General features: G+C 32.6%; 1 protein-coding gene and 1 pseudogene across 3 annotated transcripts; both read left to right on the top strand.

Moving 5' to 3' along the window:
* The first annotated feature begins 431 nt into the window (after window positions 1–431).
* LOC145030795 (bifunctional TH2 protein, mitochondrial-like) lies at window positions 432–7,010 on the top strand. 3 transcript variants are annotated; one of them, XM_078979217.1, is made up of 8 exons: window positions 432–558; window positions 822–1,022; window positions 1,113–1,221; window positions 2,223–2,513; window positions 3,457–3,883; window positions 4,923–5,189; window positions 5,992–6,638; window positions 6,766–7,010. In XM_078979217.1, the coding sequence occupies exons 2-7, from the start codon at window positions 835–837 to the stop codon at window positions 6,405–6,407; spliced, it is 1,698 nt and encodes a 565-aa protein (XP_078835343.1). In that variant the 5' UTR covers window positions 432–558; window positions 822–834; the 3' UTR covers window positions 6,408–6,638; window positions 6,766–7,010. The 3 variants fall into 3 exon arrangements, with proteins under 3 accessions (XP_078835343.1, XP_078835341.1, XP_078835342.1); XM_078979216.1 differs by having other exon boundaries at window positions 436–618; XM_078979215.1 differs by having other exon boundaries at window positions 435–1,022.
* A 5,116-nt stretch (window positions 7,011–12,126) lies between these two features.
* LOC145029612 (disease resistance protein Roq1-like) lies at window positions 12,127–17,697 on the top strand (annotated as a pseudogene).
* The last annotated feature ends 922 nt before the right edge of the window (window positions 17,698–18,619 follow it).

Below are 18,619 nucleotides of genomic sequence, written 5' to 3'. Positions count from 1 at the left end.
TAATATACTATATGAGAATATAATAGAAAACAATTTGATTTTCTCATGTCCCATACTTAAGCAATCACATCATCATTTTGACAACAACAAGATCCATTTAAATTAAATTAAATTTGACAAAATCATTATGAGAAATAAATTTAAGTTTATGACATTAACTCCTAAGACTTTTCAAAGTTATCCTGCTATTTTTTCAAAATTTTCAAATACTATGTTCTAAAGATACCTTACAAATGTCATTTAATATATGATAATAACTTAATTTAAAAAAAAGTAGTAAAGATAATTGAAAGTAGGACCAAAGGCTTCTATTGTAAACAACTAAAGGATGCATGAAAGGGGCAAGATCAAAATAGAAGATAAGAGATAGGAAAAGGATAGTAAAGATAATTGAAAGGTATCAAAGGGCAGCTCCCTCAGTCAAAGCCCAAGTCCAAAAACAAATGGAAGTCGACTTTACACTTTACATTTTCCAAAATTTCCACCCAAACCCCCGCGCCCAACTTCTTCCCTTTGACGCCTACCCCCACTCGACTGCTACACACTCTTCTGCTACATGTATTCATCTATTTGTATCTATACGACCCAGATTTGATTCTCTCTTTATACACGACAGTTGTAATTCCCCTTTTTAACTCAATTCTCTATGTACCCTTTTCATTAACTTCTCTAATTCCCCCAAATTCTTGTTTCTTGATGCGCCTTTTTTTGAACAAAACCAGTTTTAGTATTCCAATCAATATTATTCGATCTGCTTTCTTTAATAGCAACAGAAGATACCCTTTACCCGTTAAGAATCACAATCTCAATTTCTTTTTCAGAAGAATTTCATCAATGGCGACAACTCCAAAGCCAAATGAAGAAGGGGCCGCGAAGCGTTTTTGGGATAAATTTAGTAAGGAATCGAATTTGACACTCTACACGCCTTTTGTGGTCTCTTTGGCTTCTGGGAATCTTAAGATTGATACATTTGGACATTATGTCGCTCAGGATGTTCATTTTTTCAAATGCTTTGCTCAAGCGTAAGTAATTTCGGCTCTTGAATTGTTTAATTTTGCCCATTTGGGGGTATCGGAGTGTATTTGATTTTGGGGGTTGTTTTTTCGTTATAGATATGAATTAGCAGAGGATTGTGCAGATGATGATGATGCTAAGGATTCCATTGTTGAATTAAGAAAGAATGTTCTCTACGAGCTTAGACATCATGCCTCTTTTGTTCAAGTAAGATTTCATTACATTTATATATTGATTTTGTTCCCTTGCCTTCTTGCTGTGTGTTCTTTATGTAATTACTATTTCTATGGCCAAATAAAGAATGTAGATTGATTTCAATTGGATATATATAATAACTTGATTTCTATTGGACATTTTCTTTGCGTTATTAGTACCTTGATGTTCTATAGTGGTAGAATCTACAACTAGTTAAAAAGTATTATCTTATTACGTTAGTTAATTTGATATAAAGGGAGAATTTACAACTGATTGAAAACTCATTATATGATAAATCTGTGATAATGGTTGAAATTTCTAACATTCTTATCATCAAGTTGTTCTTCCCTTTATACTCTTGTCCTATTTAATTACAAAATGTATGTATAATGTATGTTCTTGATTAATCTTTTTGTTCAAGTATATAAATGAAAAAAAATGTGAAAACAGAACAATACCCTTTTATCTATTTTTCCTTTAAACAGACATTTATGAGTAAACAACTAAGATGCTGTTTCTTTTTGACTTAATACGAAAGCACATCTTAATAGAGAAAGTCAAGGAAAGGAGGCTTTTTCCATTTAGTGTCAACAAATATTTATGTTTTATAAAGGAGCTCTTTTCTTTTATTTCACATTTTGAATTTGGATGTATACAAACATGAATTTCTCTCCTCTAGAACCTTCACTATGTACCTTATGCAAAAAGTTTTACCATTTTTGTTTTGTTTTCTTGTCATTTGGGTCATGACCCGAGGGTATAATTGGAAATTGAAATATGTATATACAACATGCTCTTGTTAGTTCCATTTCTTTCTATTACAACATAACACTTTCAATCTTTTTCGTATTCAATCATTCTACTTCAAAAATTATATCCAATTACAACGTTTTACTTTCATTTTTATTCTTATTTAGTCCTTGTTCATTGAAAATCTACCTAATAAACAGATAAATAGAAGTACATTGCTGTTTCTTTCATTTTTTTTTATAAAATTAAACATGTGAATGCAGGAATGGGGTGTAGACTTGTCAAAAGAAACAACACCAAATGCTGCAACAACAAAATACACAAATTTCTTATTAGCAACTGCATCTGGGAAAGTTGAAGGAGTAAAAGGTCCAGGAGAACTTGCAACTCCTTTTGAGAAAACTAAGGTTGCAGCTTATACACTGAGTGCAATGGCTCCTTTCATGAGGCTTTTTGTTTTTCTTGGAAATGAGCTTAAATCATTTGTTGATTTCCATGGAGATGAACACCCTTACAAGAAGTTGATTCACAAATACTCCTCTGAAAGTTATCAGGTTTGAAGTTTGACTCTTTAGTTTGACTTTTTTCGGGGTAAAGTGTGAGGTCAAGTTCATAGAAATAAGTTGATGCATGATGCTATATGTAGATTGTAGAATGTGATGTAGTGTATATTCTCTTATGGGTTAATCTCATAAAAAAACTTGCATTTTTTCATTTTTTTCATTTTTTTATTTGACCCTTTTAGCAGTTTTTTCGGAAAAAGCTAAAAAAAGTTGAGGGTTTTTCCGAAAATGATTAAAATATTGAGGATTCTTTTTGGAAAAAAATAAAAAAGTTAAGGGTTTTTTTTTTTTTTTTTTTTTTTTTTTTTTTTTTTTTTTTTTTTCCGGAAAAACTGAAAAAAAATGCAAGGTTTTTTTAGGAAAAAAAAATAAAGTTGAGGTTTAATCAGGAAAATAAACAATATATAAGGTCTTTTATGAGATTAACTCTTCTCTTATTATAGCTATTTATATCCTATTAAGTGTTTTTTGGATAAATGATGTTTAAGAAACATTGAAAAAATGAAGACGTATTTGGGGAAATGGAAGGAAAAGTATAAATGAGGGCAAATCTGTAAAAATAATAAAAACAGTTATATTCAATTCCCATAGGTGATTTTGTAAAAAAATTAGTGAAAGCCTCATTTTTCATTCTTTTTTTTTTTAATAAGTTGTTCTTTCTGCTATATGTCAAAAAGAAACACTTGTATCTAGTATTATAGCTTACAACTTTAAGTCATGTTGACATTAAGTCCATTAAATAAAAAATAAAAAAAAAACACCTTAAATTCATTGTCTGTTGCTCTCTTTGAAAATGGAAAAAGTTATAAGTTTGATTGTTTTACTTTGGGTTAATCTCATAAAAGCCCTTATATTTTGTGTTTTTTTTCTTTTTTGAAAAAAAAAAAAAGAACAATTATAAACATGATATCAAATTTTCTTTTTTGAAATTTAGGCAACAATGCTTCAGATTGAAGACTTATTGGACAAATTAAGTGTCTCTTTGACTGGTCAAGAACTGGATACAATGCAAAAGCTTTATCATCAAGCATTGAAACTTGAGATGGAATTCTTTTTAGCTCAACCTCTTCATCAACCAACTGTTCTTCCATTATCAAAGCTTCATATTCCTTCAGAAAATCAACTCATGATTTTTTCTGATTTCGATTTGACATGCTCAGTTGTTGATTCATCTGCCATTTTAGCTGAGATTGCTATAGTTACTGCACCAAAATCTGATCAAAGTCAACCTGAAAGTCAAAGTCAAAGTCAAATTGTTAGGATGCCATCAGCTGACTTGAGAAACACATGGGAAATGCTCTCAAAAGAGTACACTGAAGAGTATGAACAGTGTATGGAAAGTATGTTGGCTAATGAAAAAGGTAATTCCTTGTTTTATAATAGAGTAAATTACACGAATGGTTCCTATGGTTTGGGGTAATTTGCATGTTTGGTCCCTAACTTATTTTTTTAACTCGGAAGGTCCCTACTGTTTGTTATTGCTACACATTTGGTCCCTATTGTTTGTTTTTGTTACGCGTTTGGTCCCTATCTTACGTAAAAAGATAATTATTTAAATAGAGAAAAATGATAGAGTAGGTAAGGTAAGGAGAGAGGATGAGATTAAGGGTGTGTTTATTTAAATAAATTAAAAAATCAAGTGAAAAATATACTTTTTATGTAAGACAGGGACCAAGCGTGTAACAAAAACAAACAGTAGGGACCTTCCGAGTTAGAAAAATAAGTTAGGGACCAAACGTGCAAGTTACCCTAAACCATAGGGATCATTCGTGTAATTTACCCACTTTTTAAAATGTTAAACATGTATTGGATTACATATTGCTAATATATCATATATATGTAGTTTGTTATTATGGGTAAAAAAGTAAAAAGTAAATTACACGAATGGTCCCTATGGTTTGGGGTGATTTGCACGTTTGGTCCCTAACTTTTTTTTTTTTTAACTCGGAAGGTCCCTACTGTTTGTTTTTATTACATGCTTGCCAATGCTTGTTCCTTATCTTACCTAAAAAGACCATTTTGCCCTTGGTTTTTTAATTTATTTAAATAAACACATCCCAACCACACTTCCACCTCACCTTACCTACCCCACCTTATTTAAATAAACTAAAAAAATCAAGGGCAAAATAGTCTTTTTAGGTAAGATAGGGACCAAGCGCGCAACAAAAACAAACTGTAGGGACTTTCTGAGTTAAAAAAAAAAAGTTAGGGACCAAACGTGCAAATCACCCCAAACCATAGGGACCATTCACGTAGTTTACTCAAAAGTAAAGTATGTTTATTAGTTTCATGCTACATATTGCTATTATTATGTGTAAAGAATGTAGATAAGCAGAGGGTAAATAAGTAATTTTAGTCAAAGTGAGTAATGAAGTATTTGGTGGTTTTGCTTGCTTACAGTTGAGAGTTTTGAGTATGAAGGGCTGAAGAAAGCAGTTGAACAGTTAGTGGAATTTGAGAGAAAAGCAAACATGAAAGTGATTGAATCAGAAGTGCTGAAGGGATTAAATGTTGAAGATATAAAACGTGCAGGAGAACGTCTTATTATGCTTGATGGATGCATGGGATTCTTTCAAAGCATCATCAACAATCAAAACTTAAATGTCAATGTTCATGTCTTATCATATTGTTGGTGTGCTGATCTTATTAGATCAGCTTTCTCATCAGGTATTATTATTATTATTATATATCATATCATATATATATAAGTCGATTCACTTTTCAAAACAATCAATCTAATCACTTAACTGTTTGTTTTCTATTGGTTTTTAATAGTCAAGTGGTTAAATTGATAGATTTGAAACTTGTGAGAATGCTCAAAATGTGGCCTTTTTTTTTTCACTGTTAAAAAATCATTTTTTATTTATTTATTGATTTAACAGATGAACTATTCTTCTTTATCGATTTAGCTATTGAACTATGACTATTATAATAATTATAAAAGGCAATACTTTTGTGGCGAAAGCGGTAAAATGGTGAAAGTAAGTTGTGTTTTTTTTTTTTTGTACTAAAAAATTATTCATTTATGAATATTATAATAATAGTTTGGATGGCTAAATCATTAAAAGTAATAGTTTTATGGCCAAATCAATAAAATTGTGAAATTACATTGTCCTTTTATAGTTTTATGTACTCTGATTATTATTCATTTATAGTTATTACTTATTAGAATAATAGTTTGGTGGCTAAATCAGTAAAAATAATAGTCCAGTGGCTAAATCGATAAAATGTTGAAACTTCATTCTCTCTCTCTTTTTTTTTTTGTTGCAAAAGCAAGTAACTAGAGAAAACGATTTTCTCAACAGTCATAAAAGGTACAATGGCTTAATCACTACAGAAAATAGTAAAGTGTCTAAATCAACAAAGTTGTAAAATTACAAGTGCTTTTTTTGTACTTTTCCCTATAACTTATTTACATAAAATTCATATCCCCTTAACTAAATTGTGATTTCTTTCATTAAACAAACAGGAGGTCTACACAAAATCAACATACACGCAAACGAATTCGAATACCAAAATTCATTATCCACAGGAGAAATCATCAAAAAAGTCGAATCCCCAATCGACAAGCTTCAAGCATTCACCAACATTCTCAAAAACAATCCCCAAATGGGCCCCACAAATCTCACAATCTACATCGGAGACTCAGTTGGAGACTTGCTATGCCTTCTAGAAGCTGACATAGGCATAGTCATAGGGTCAAGTTCAAGTCTAAGAAGAATCGGGACCCACTTTGGCGTATCTTTTGTCCCTTTATTTCCCTCTTTAGTCAACAAACAAAAGGAATGTATCGAAGGAAGCTCTTTTAAATGGAAGGGGCTTTCGGGTGTTCTTTATACGGTTTCTAGTTGGGCTGAAGTACATTCTTTTATAATCGGTCTTTAAAAAAGAAAGAAAGAAAGAAAGAAACTGGTTTTTATGTGTAGTAGTTATAGCATGAAAAAAAAAGAGGTGTCTTTACGTATAATAGAAGGAAGATACAACTTCTCTCATGGCTGATTTTATTACTAGCCATTGCTTATTTTTCATAATCTTGGCATATTTTCTTTCATCTTTTGTAATAGGTTTTTGGCTCATCATATATGGATGCGATTGTTTTGGGAATTCGTGAAATGGGTATGAATCTTTTTTGTTTTCTTGTTGATTTGAGTAGAAATGAAATAAAGAAAAGTGATTTGTTGTTATTTGTTGCATTTGATAATAACCCTTTGGGAAATTTTGGTATTGTTTTTGACTCTTGTAGGCTGAGAGATTTTGTTGCAGAGATGAATGGTTTCTTCATAAGATGGGTGGGAGGGAGGATCTATTATCATAATTCAAAGTTTTGACTTTTGTTTCTACTTTGATGTAATTCAGATTTTGATTCAAATTTTTGGTTGGTAAATATGTGAAAAAGCTTGTGATGATTCAAATTTAATGCACTAGATGATGTTTTTCTATTGATATGGATGATGCTGGAAAAAGTTTCATTATCATCAATGTCTTAAATTCATGTTGTAAATGTTTGTGTGCAGAAAAATATATAACCAATCAAAATGAATTTTGATTAAAAGATAATTGTTTAAGAGGGAGTCATTGTGCCTATTCATGTTATAATTGTTTAATACTTCTTTTTCCAATATAAATCACATGTTTAAAACGAGTCAAATAGTGAAAAACGATTAATTTAAAGTAGATATAATAAACAGGGGTTAATAACTTAATATCATTACCCAGCCAATTGTTGGTTTTTTACTTGTTAGGTCCCTAAATTTTTATTTTGTTAAGTTTAAAAAAAATAGATGTGAGAAAAAGCCATTTTTGCAAAAATAAAGTGGTAAACTGGTTGTGTTGTTGAGTTCTTATTGGCTTTTGGTCAATTAAACTGGTCCTTGTGGTCTTTATGTTAAAAAAGAAATGTTTTTAAATTAAAAAATGGTAATAATATTTCTATTATTAAATAAAATAAAATTGAAGCATATTTAAATCCAAATTATAGCAGCTTCAAGAACATTAAAACATATCATAACTAGTAACACTAAAAGTGAATAACATAAAGCCATTATTTGCATAAATTTTTTATGTTCTAATCATTTAAATTTTTTTTTTCAAAAGAATTTCATTTTTAATACCTTACCAGGTTGCATAAACTCCACTAAGTGATGACATGTAGGTTGTGTTGACATCGCATGTTGACTGAGTTTGTCACATCAGTAGTTATTGTAAACATTATATTAAAAACGCGAACCTATTGTAACCACTAACACTAAAACATCCAAAGACCGGGTTAATGACACAAAAACAATTATTTTCAAAGCATTTTTTTTTAACCATATATCATTACTTCTTTGAAAAACTTTTCATTTTTAATCACTTATTGAGGAGGGAGTCGTTCCCTCCTATAACCCATCGAACCCACTGCCATATCAATTTTTGTCTCTTCTTTTTTTTTTTTTTTTTTATCTTTTCCAACCTATAACACATGAAAATCCTATCTTTTCTCAACTCATTCAACCCACTAAATAAGAGAAAAGATAGGAAAGAGTCCTTCCATCCCAACCCACTCAACTCACTGCCACATCAGCTTTTTTATTTTCTCTTTCTTCTATCTTTCCCTTCCCACAACATATGGAAACCCTATCTTTTCCAACCCATTCAACCCATTTTATATATCATTCTTTTTTATTTAATTAAATTAGAAAATATAAATTAAAATAAAACATAACATTTTTTTCATTTAATTTTTTTGCTAATTTCAAACAAAAAAATTCTGAAATAATATTAAAAATAACATTTAATATTCTTTTTTATTTAATTAAATTAGAAAATATAAAATAAAATAAAACAAAACATAATTTTTTTTTTGATTTTTTTGCTAATTTAATAAAAAATTCTAAAATAATATTAAAAATAACATTTAATTAAAAAAACAAACTAAAAATTAAAAAAATTCACAATAATTAAAAAAATGCACTTAAAAAAAAGACGACATAATTTAAATTCTAAATCGAAAATTGAAATTAACTAGTTATTATCTACAGTTGGAATGTAGAAATGCTCAATGGATTAGTAAGATCGGATCGAAGCTGGTGGTGGGTTTCAGCATTGTGCAATTCATGTATTATTTCTTGGTCATCAACTTCGTTGATTGGGGGGGGGGGGGGGGGGGTCGGGCTGATACACATGAGATATCGCAGCACCTTCATATTTCAATATCATATTGTGTTGTATAATACAAGCGTACATTATATTTTCTGTTTTCTTCACCGTCATAGCTCGTGCGGACATTTTTAATATGTCCCAACGTCCTTTAAGGACCCCAAAAGCACGTTCTACGTCATTTCTTGCTGATTCTTGTGCCGCCTTGAACTGTATCTTTTTGTCGGTCACTTGATATGGATATACCTTCACAAATACAACTCACGATGGATATATTCCATCAGCAAGACAGTAACCATGTTTGTAGTGTTCACCATTCAGATAAAATGAGCAATCGGGTCCTGTTCCATGATATTTCTCATCAAACAATGGTGATTGGTAGAGGACGTTTAAATCATTGTTAGAATCGGCTACATCATAGAATGCATGCCAAAACTATAAATCTTGTGACATCACCGCTTCTAGTATCATTGATGGATACTGATGGTCACCCCTCATGTATTGGCCTCTCAATTCCATTGGACAATTCCTCCAATTCCAATGTGTGCAGTCAATGCTACCAAACATACCAGGGAATCCATGTCTAGCTTCATGTGCTTCATACAAAAGTCGAATGTCAGTGGATGTTGGACGACGTAAATATTCAACATTATATATTTGGACAACATCATAGCAAAAGTTTTTAGAGCTTCACGAGAAGTTCTTTCTGAAATATTCAGATACTCATCTAACGAGTCTGAGTTATAATCCTTCGCTAATTGACGTATTACTGATGTGCATTTTTGTAGCGCACTGAAAGTTCTTTGATTTGTTGCATCCCATGTTGTTTGAAAATAAGGATAATCATCTCCAGGTCACCAACAAGTCACATAAACAAACCTTTACTCATACGAAACCTTCTGCGGAATTGCGCGTGACCATAGGTTGAGTCATCTGCAAACTAATGTTGGATCAACATTCGTTCAGCCTTTAAGCGATCTCTATGGATTGTGTTTCTCTTTTCAATGTTGCTTGAACTAGCATTATTCTAAAGAAGCAGTTGTGCGGTACGAGACAATACATGTAACAAATTATTGTTGATAAGTTCATCCTCAGATGATGAACTATCATCGTTAACTTCCATTACTATTTTTTGAACATTTGGATTCATTTTGAAAAGAGAGAAAAGATAGAGAGGAAATGAAACATATATATATATATATATATATATATATATATATATATATATATATATATATATATATATATATATATAATGAAACAAGGCTACATATAGAGAATCTTAATAAAAAGAAAAATAAAATATAGACATAATAATAAAGAGAAAGATTATCCAGTCAAATGATGTCGAAATTTTGAACTTCATGAGTTCTCCAACTCCCAACCATACTTAGTTGCAATTTTGTGTTTCCTTTCAAGCACCATGCACAATATACCTCCAGTCAAATGATCATGCGGTCGGAGAAAATACTCCATATCTTGGTTCTCTATCTCCTGATCCAATAATTAAGCTTTTAGTTCTTCATTAGCTTCGAGAATGCACAGTTTTTGTTCCCAATACCGTTGTCTCTGTTCCGCCTCTGTTTTGGTTGCAGTCTTGATGCCAGAAATTTGTTTGACGAAACCAAACATTTCATTTTCAGTTGATGATGTTGATATCGCTTTCTTTCATTTTCTTTTTCTCTGAGGCGGTAGTCTTCAACACTAAACGATTGTTGTTGTTGGGAAAGAATCCAGAAGGATATTGTGGATCAAATGATGATGTGTAGGTGTTGGATGAAGATGTTTTGGTTCGTTTCGAAGAAGGAGGTGGGGAATCTTCACCCACTTTTGTAATGAATGCCCATTTTGCGTTATCTTTCAACTACTCCCAAGCTTGTTGGCGAGGAAAACCTTTCTGGTTAATAGTCCTCCGATACTCGCTTAGTGAAGATTGTAAAACATCAGCCTTAGATCTCCCGCTAGCCACACTGTTCATCTTACAGTTATATATGTCGTTGAAAGCATTACATTTCTTTTGGAGGTCTTTCCATTTTGAGTTTACTTGGTGTCGTGACAGATCCAAACCTCCCATTTGAACATTAAAATGCTCTAGAACCCTCTCCCCAAATGCATCGAACCTTTGTTGATTTCCGCATTGTTTATCTTTAGAAACATCGATATATGCCCTAGCTAAAGCCAACTCTTCGCGTTCCACCCACTTCTTTCGCTTCAGGCGATGTGTATAATTGCATTTTTTCTTAGCAACGGGTTGCAACTCCTTGCTGGTTTCTTCTTCGTTTCTTTCGGGAGTCGGGTCGTCACTAGAACTGTCAGATTCTTCATTCTTAGCGTCACGGAACTAGAAATTCTCGGGTTGAGAAGATTCGAATTGGATTTCTGGAAGCCTTTGAGAAAACTGATTCCATGGGTTATAACTCTGATTTTTCTCTGGAAACCTAAATGTGTTGTAAGGTTGTTGCACCGGGAAATATTGTTGTTGGTACTTTTGGTTGTTTTGGTAGTTTTGGTAATGCTGATAGTTTAGATTTTGAAAATCTTTAGAAAAAAATGGAATATCTTAACTTGAACCGCCTTGTGTGAACTTACGTTTTTAGCCAGAATCGGTTTGTTTAGCTTTGCCTCGGGAATCCATTGAATATAACTAAAGGCATCGAATGAAATATAAACATTTCTAGAGTAAAAACACCACAAATGAATAAAATATGTGTTATATATTTATAAACTTCTAAAATAAAATAAAAAATAAAATAAATAAATAAAAGACAAAACTGCAAATTTTGTCCCTGTGGTATTCAAAAAACTTTGGATGAGGTCCAAAAACTTTCGAGGTTGCATGGAAGGTCCAAAATCAAAACATTTCTTTGATTTTGGTCCAAAAAATTTTGAAAGGACGATTATGCCCTTTTTATTTTCTTTTTTGTATTTTTTATATTTTCTTTAATAACTTATTAATAAAAAATTATAAATAAAAGAATTGGGCCCACCCCCACCCCTACCGATACTCTCTCTCTCTCTCTCTTTCTCTCTCTCTTTTAAGGAGTCGCCTTCTTCTCTTTCGGTTATTATCTCTCTTTCATATGAAAACAGCCATGGCAAAAACCTCTCAAGACAAGAAACACTTCCACTGGTAAAACAAAGTCAACAATGAAGATCAAGAAGAAGAAGAAGAAGAAGAAGCCCCTTCCTTCATTCCTTGTCACCAGAAAGAGAAAGACTTGAATGAATCACCATCACCATTAACAAGAAAGAAGTTTCAAAACCTTACAATCGCTAGATTCCGAACAGTTCTTACTTCACTCAGTAAAACCGCCCAAATTTGCTGCATGGGTTGGGACCGAAGGTCGTCGGAACCCTATTTGGGTCTCGCCGTGGCCATGTCCATTTTGCATTTCAGAAGAACCCCACATCCCAACCTGCTTTCTTGATCGAGCTTCAAACTCCGATCAGTGGTTTGGTGAAAGAAATGGCTTCTGGGCTCGTTAGAATTGCTTTCGAGTGTGATAAAGATGATGAACAAATCAAGAAAGTTGAAAATTCACGAAGGCTCTTGGAAGAGGGTGTTTGGAGGACTTTCTGCAATGGGAAGAAGTGTGGTTTTGCGACTAAAAGGGAATGTGGAGAGAAAGAATGGAGAGTTCTGAAAGCTGTAGAGCCGATCTCCATGGGAGCTGGTGTGTTGCCTGCAGGTGATGAAGAAGATGAAGGTGAGATGATGTATCGAGATCTGAAGACGAAACGAGATCTAAAGGCAAAATATCAATTTATAGAGTGTGGGATATTTTTTTTTCTTTTTTCTTTATTTTTTAATTAGAATAGTATTAAAATAATTATAAAAAATACAAAAAAGAAAATAAAAGGGCATAATCGTCTTTTCAAATTTTTTTGGACCAAAATCAAGGAAATGTTTTGATTTTGGACCTTCCATGCAAGTGAGAAAGTTTTTGGACCCCATCCAAAGTTTTTTGAATACGACAGGGATTAAATTTACAGTTTTATCTAAATAAAAAGAATCCGTGAATATAGTGAAATTGAAAGTGTATATAGTCAAAGTGATAGTGACATTTAATTGAATTGAAGTAAATTAAGGGTGCAGGGAATCTCTTCTGCTTCTGAAAGTTCACATTCATTCACAAAAAAATAAATAATAGTCCTCATATTTTAACGGGTTCACCAACCCAATTTAACACAATTAAACCATCGAATCTGCTCAACCCAAATTGAAGGAATTGTTTCCCGATGGTACCCCCAGTATCGGCCCCCGAACCCACAACGACTCCGTCTTCCCTTAGAAGGTTACCATCAGCTAAACTCCCCTAAGTGATGACAATTAGGTTGTGGTGACCAGAGGTGCACAAAGCAACCTAGGTTTTTGAGAACCAGCCCAACAAAACCAAAATCGGTTTTCCTAAAGCTGGTTTCAGTAATAGGTTTTTATAATAACCGAAAACCGATTTTTTACCAGTTTTCTAAAAAAACAAATCGAACATGTTTTTTTATGTAATTTCATTTCCAAAAAAACCGAACAAATTATAAATGAAATAGATCTACAGAAAACCGGTTATAAAAGAACTTATAAAAAAAACTGAAACTGATTTAAAACATGTATTTATGCACCTTTACTGGTGACCAAGCTTGCCACGTTTATAGTTGCTGCCAAAACAACATCATTTTAAAAAAATGTAAAGAACGCTTTATACGTTTTCAGGGCAGATAATTTGTTAAATACTTAGTTTCCTAAACTTGAGAAAAAGAAATACCTTGATCTGTGAGATTGGAACTAGAATCATCTATGTTAGAAGTCAAAAAGTATGCCAATGAGCCAACATGAACATGTGTTTCCATAACCCTTCAGTATGGTGGTGATAGAAGGCGATGTTTGTTGTAGTAGAGGGATGATGTTGGTGGGAGGTGGGCTGTGATGATGGGTATGGAATGTGGATGGTGTTTGTCGGAGAAGATGATTGTAAGATAGCTTAATAGTAAATTGTGTAAAAAAACGTTTAATAGTAAATCATGTAAGTAAAAAATATTAACGTGCAATACTTGATCAAAATCACCGCTTTTGAACAGCTTAAGTGAGTTTGATGAAAAAAATCATGTAAAAAAACTAATATTTTATTAAGATATTCTTTATAAAATAGTATGATTTAAAGGCCATATCTGTTGAATCTAATCCAACCCAATTCCATAGACTTTCTAAGCAAATACATCACGTTGATCGTTGGAAAAAAGAAAAAAGAAATTTTCCATTTTATTTCTAAGCCTTCTATGCGCTCGATTTATCTTTCTCAACTACCATCGACCTATCTTTCTTAAGCCAACCACTAGCTGCTGCCACCGGCTCGGTTAAAAGTTTCTATTTCTCAGCTGCACCCGCATCTCTTTGTCTGCTGCTCTCACTCTCTTTAGGTTCAAATATACAATTCTTCGCGCGTGTTCAAAATTCTTCGTAATAAATAACAATTATAATTTGTTAGTAGTAAGTTTTTTGCTAGATTTTCTTAACTGGGATATGCTAATTGTTGATTAGTAATTGTTAGGAGTTAATATTTCGTTAAGGTATTTTTCAACAACGATTTCACCATCATCCACTCAGAAGAGGTATATATATATATATATATATATATATATATATATATATATATATATATATATATATATATATATATATATATATATATATATATATATATATATATATATATATATATATATATATGATGTATTCTTGAGCTATAGAGGTGAAGACACCCAAAAGAATTTTGTCGATCATCTTTATGATGCTCTTGAACGGCAAGGTATTCACACTTACAAAGATGATGAGAGACTCCAGAAAGGAAAGAGGATTAACGATGAACTCTTGAAATCCATTGAAGAGTCAAAATTTTACATCATTGTATTCTCTAAGAACTATGCATCTTCGTCTTTGGTGCTTGGATGAACTTGTGAAGATTATAGAAGGCCAAAAGGCGAAGGATCAGATTGCATTCCCTATTTTCTACAATGTAGATCCCTCTGAAGTCTGCAAACAACTTGGGCCTGTTGGAGAAGCTTTAGCCACACATAACAAGGTAGAGGTTGGGAAGTAGAGAGAAGCTTTGAAAGAAGCAGCCAATCTGGCTGGGTGGGATTTAAAGAACACTGCTGATGGGTAAAAATTTTCATCATTTTGACTTTTGTCAATAATGAACAATGAAATATGCATGTGTGTATGTTACAACCCTTAACTGATTATTCATCTGGGATATCATGAAAACTAATTGATTCTCTTTTTAATTCTTCAGGCATGAAGCTAAAGTCATCAATAAATTTGTTGAAAAGATTTTTGTGGAGTTATGTATCACTAATTTAGAAGTCGATGAAAATTAGTAGGCATGGAGAGCCAGATAAGAGATATAGTTTCCTCTTTGGAAATGGATGTTGAAGATGTTCGTGTGATAGGTATCAAGGGGATTGGAGGTGGTGGGAAGACGACTTTGGCAAGAGCTGTTTTTGACAAAATATGTTTTTTGTTCGAAGGAAAAAGCTTTGTTGAGAACATAAGGGAAGTTTCCAAAGCATCATTGTCTGGGTTTCGATCGCTGCAAGTACAAGTACTTTCCAATGTTTTAAATGATAGAAGTTTCACTGTTGGGAATGTTCATGAAGGGAAAAGCATAATCAAAAAGATGTTGTGTGGCAAAAAGGTTCTTCTTGTTTTAGACAGCGTGGATCATTTAGACCAATTGGATGCATTAGCTGGTGGGATTAATTGGTTTAAACAAGGAGGTAGAATTATTATTACAACAAGAGATGAGCAAGTGCTCAAAGTAGACCGAGTGAAACGAAATCATGATATCAATCGGTTGTCACAAGATGAAGCAACATGCCTCTTCAGTAGGAATGCATTTGGTAGAGATATTCCGATTCAAACATACAAAGATCTCACACTCGAAGTTGTACATTATGCTGCTTGTCTTTCTTTAATAATCAAAGTTTTGGGTTCATTTCTCTGTGGTAAAGAAAATCCTGAATGGAAAGATTTACTAAAAGGACTAAAAAGAATTCCATTGAAAGAAACTTTAGAAAAATTGGAATTAAGCTATACTAGTCTAGAGGATGACTACAAGGAAATATTCCTAGATGTTGCATGCTTACTGAAAGGCTGGAATAAAGAACGAGCAATTAGAGCACTAGATAGATGTGGATTTCATGCTAGGAATGGTTTAAGAGTTCTCGAACAAAAGTCTCTCATTACTATTTCTCCTGATCAGTAGTTAGGCATGCATGATCATACAGAAGAAATGGGCCAGAATATTGTTCGTTGTTCGTATCCTGATGAGCCTATTAGACATAGCTGATTGTGGATTCAAAAAGAGATTGAAGATGTATTGGCTAATGATATGGTAATAATGAAATTAACTTATACTTTCATTAGTTATGAGTTATGACACAAGTTTTGTGATCACTATTCTTGGATTGCACGTTATGGAAGCGACAAGAGATATAGCAACTAACACATTTTCATCATGTCATGATGAGGAGGATCTTTGCCCAAAAGTTCTTACAAAAGGTTTTGGAAATATGCAAAGACTGAGATTTCTTCATGTGGTCTTTGGCAGTTTCTTTGAAGTTGTTCAAAATTTCCCAAATACATTATGATTTTTGAGTTGGAATGGTTACCGTCATTGGTGTTTACCTAAAACATTTCAAGCAAATAATCTGGTTGCACTTGAAATGCATGACAGCAGAATTGAACAACTATGGGAAAGCAGAGAAAGAAAGGTGAAATGTTTGATTGGTTTTTTTGCATGTTTCATTTTACTGCTATACATGTATTGGTTTGTTGTTACTTCATTGTTCTTCTTTTTCTTCTTTCTTGTTTATGATAGGTTCTTAACAACATCAGAGAAAGAATCTGGTTGAGTTGGCATGGTTACCGTCATTGGTGTTTACTTAAAACATTTCAAGAAAATAATCTGGTTGCACTTGAAATGCATCACAACAGAATTGAACAACTATGGGAAAGCAGAGAAAGAAAGGTGAAATGTTTGATTGGTTTTTTTGCATGTTTCATTTTACTGCTATACATCTATTGGTTTGTCGTTACTTCATTGTTCTTCTTTTTCTTCTTTCTTGTTTATGATAGGTTCTTAACAACCTCAGATTCCTTGACTTGAGTTACTCAAATTTGAAGACCCTTGATTGTGGCTTATTTTTGAATATGGAGAAGATAAATCTTGAAAAATGCTCTGATTTGATCGATCTTCACACGCCTATTGGATGTCTAATAAGGCTTGTCAACTTAGACTTATATCATTGTTGTGGATTGAAATCTTTTTCATTTGTCAAGCAACTGGAATCACTAGAGGTCCTTGATCTAAGTTATTTATATCTAATTGAGTTTCCAGATATACTTCCATGGCACTATAACTATAGTTTGCTAGAGCTTAACCTTTCAATGAACACTTTTAAAGAACTACCCTCATTGATTGGAAATCTTCAAAAGCTTTTTATCTAGATCTTAGTCGATGCCCCAACCTCCAGAGTCTGCCACAAAGTATATGTAGCTTAAAATGTTTAAAAAACCTTGACCTTCAAAATTGTGCAATAGAGGAATTACCAGAGGATCTTGGCCTTTTAGAATCTTTAGAAAAACTAAATTTAATGTTTACACCTGTGAAACATCTCCCCAATAGCATTTGTATGTTGAAACATCTCCCTAATAGCATTTGTATGTTGAAACATCTGAAAAATCCTACTTCTTAAGGGTGGTAATGTTCTTAAGAAGTTACCCGAGGATCTTGGCCTATTAGAATCTTTGGAGAAACTAAATCTAGCCTATTGCAAGATAAGAGATGTTACGAGTAGCATCTGCAAGTTGAAACATCTCAAAAATCTTGACCTTCACAACTGTGATCAACTTGAGAGATTACTTGAGAAACTAGGAGACATAAAATGCTTAGAACAGTTAGATGTAGAAGGTGCAGGTATAAGTCATCTTCCCCAGAGCATTTCTTTACTAAATGGTCTTAAGATCGTTGGATTTAAATAAGAAGATTAAGTTATATAGACCTATGTGTCAAGAACAAAGATAAGACAGATGATTCTGAGAAGAATAGAGCATCAACTAAGAACTATTAAAAAGGTCCTCACGATGTTCTTTAATAATTGTCTTACTTTGTATCTGAATTTAGAATTTATTTGTGTTATCATATATTTCCTTATATTTGTGTGTTTGTATTCATATAGGATCAGTATTAGTATGTCTTTATCCTCATTGTATTATGTTTCTTAGGCCTATAAATTGTTGTCTTATATCCTCTATTTTGTAACATAAATTTCACATTCAATATAGAATATATATTTTCTCTAGGTTCTACTATGGTATTTGTTGGTGATTTTAGTGTCACCATGTCATTTTATGCAATTGGAACTAACATGTGAGCTAGCTTTATAATTTGTACTCTAATATATGTACGGGTTTGTGCGGAGTGTACACATGTATAAGATCGAATTAGAAGCCGGTTTGATGACAATTTGGCGGGGTCTAGGGGCAGTGCCCCTAGCGGGTCCAAGAGGCAGAGCCCCTGGCTAGGGTGCTGCTGCGTCCCGCTGTGTAACAACCCAAAATACGAAGGTAATTTTTTTTAAAACAACCAAAACACATATTTATCATTTATTCAAACCCTTAAAGGTATTTTATAATAAAAGCAATTATCAGAGTACAATCTCAAAATCTCAAGCTTGTGGAAAATATGGGTGTATGCGCTGCGATCAACCCGGGCCTGTGACAACCCCATTTTCACGGACAGAAAACATCGATTTCGTTTATGCTTTTTAATAAAATCAGAGTAACTTTTTAAAGAAAAGTGTTGCGTAATTTGTTTCCAAAACAAAATATGATAAAGATTTATCAAAACATTTCCATAAAGAAATGTATTTTCATTGTATTACGAAACTTGGGATGTTAACAT

Source organism: Lactuca saligna, chromosome 2, assembly GCF_052625555.1.
Source record: "Lactuca saligna cultivar CGN05327 chromosome 2, ASM5262555v1, whole genome shotgun sequence".
In the NCBI taxonomy this organism is placed as follows: Eukaryota; Viridiplantae; Streptophyta; class Magnoliopsida; order Asterales; family Asteraceae; genus Lactuca; species Lactuca saligna.
This window is presented reverse-complemented; position numbering and strand designations above follow the sequence as displayed.

Coding starts and splice junctions, on each gene's coding strand:
- LOC145030795 (XM_078979215.1), top strand. CDS start 697: ATGCGCCTTTTTTTGAACAAAACCAGTTTTAGTATTCCAATCAATATT. Junction 1,023..1,112: donor TTCAAATGCTTTGCTCAAGC/GTAAGTAATTTC, acceptor TTTTCGTTATAG/ATATGAATTAGCAGAGGATT. Junction 2,514..3,456: donor ACTCCTCTGAAAGTTATCAG/GTTTGAAGTTTG, acceptor TTTGAAATTTAG/GCAACAATGCTTCAGATTGA.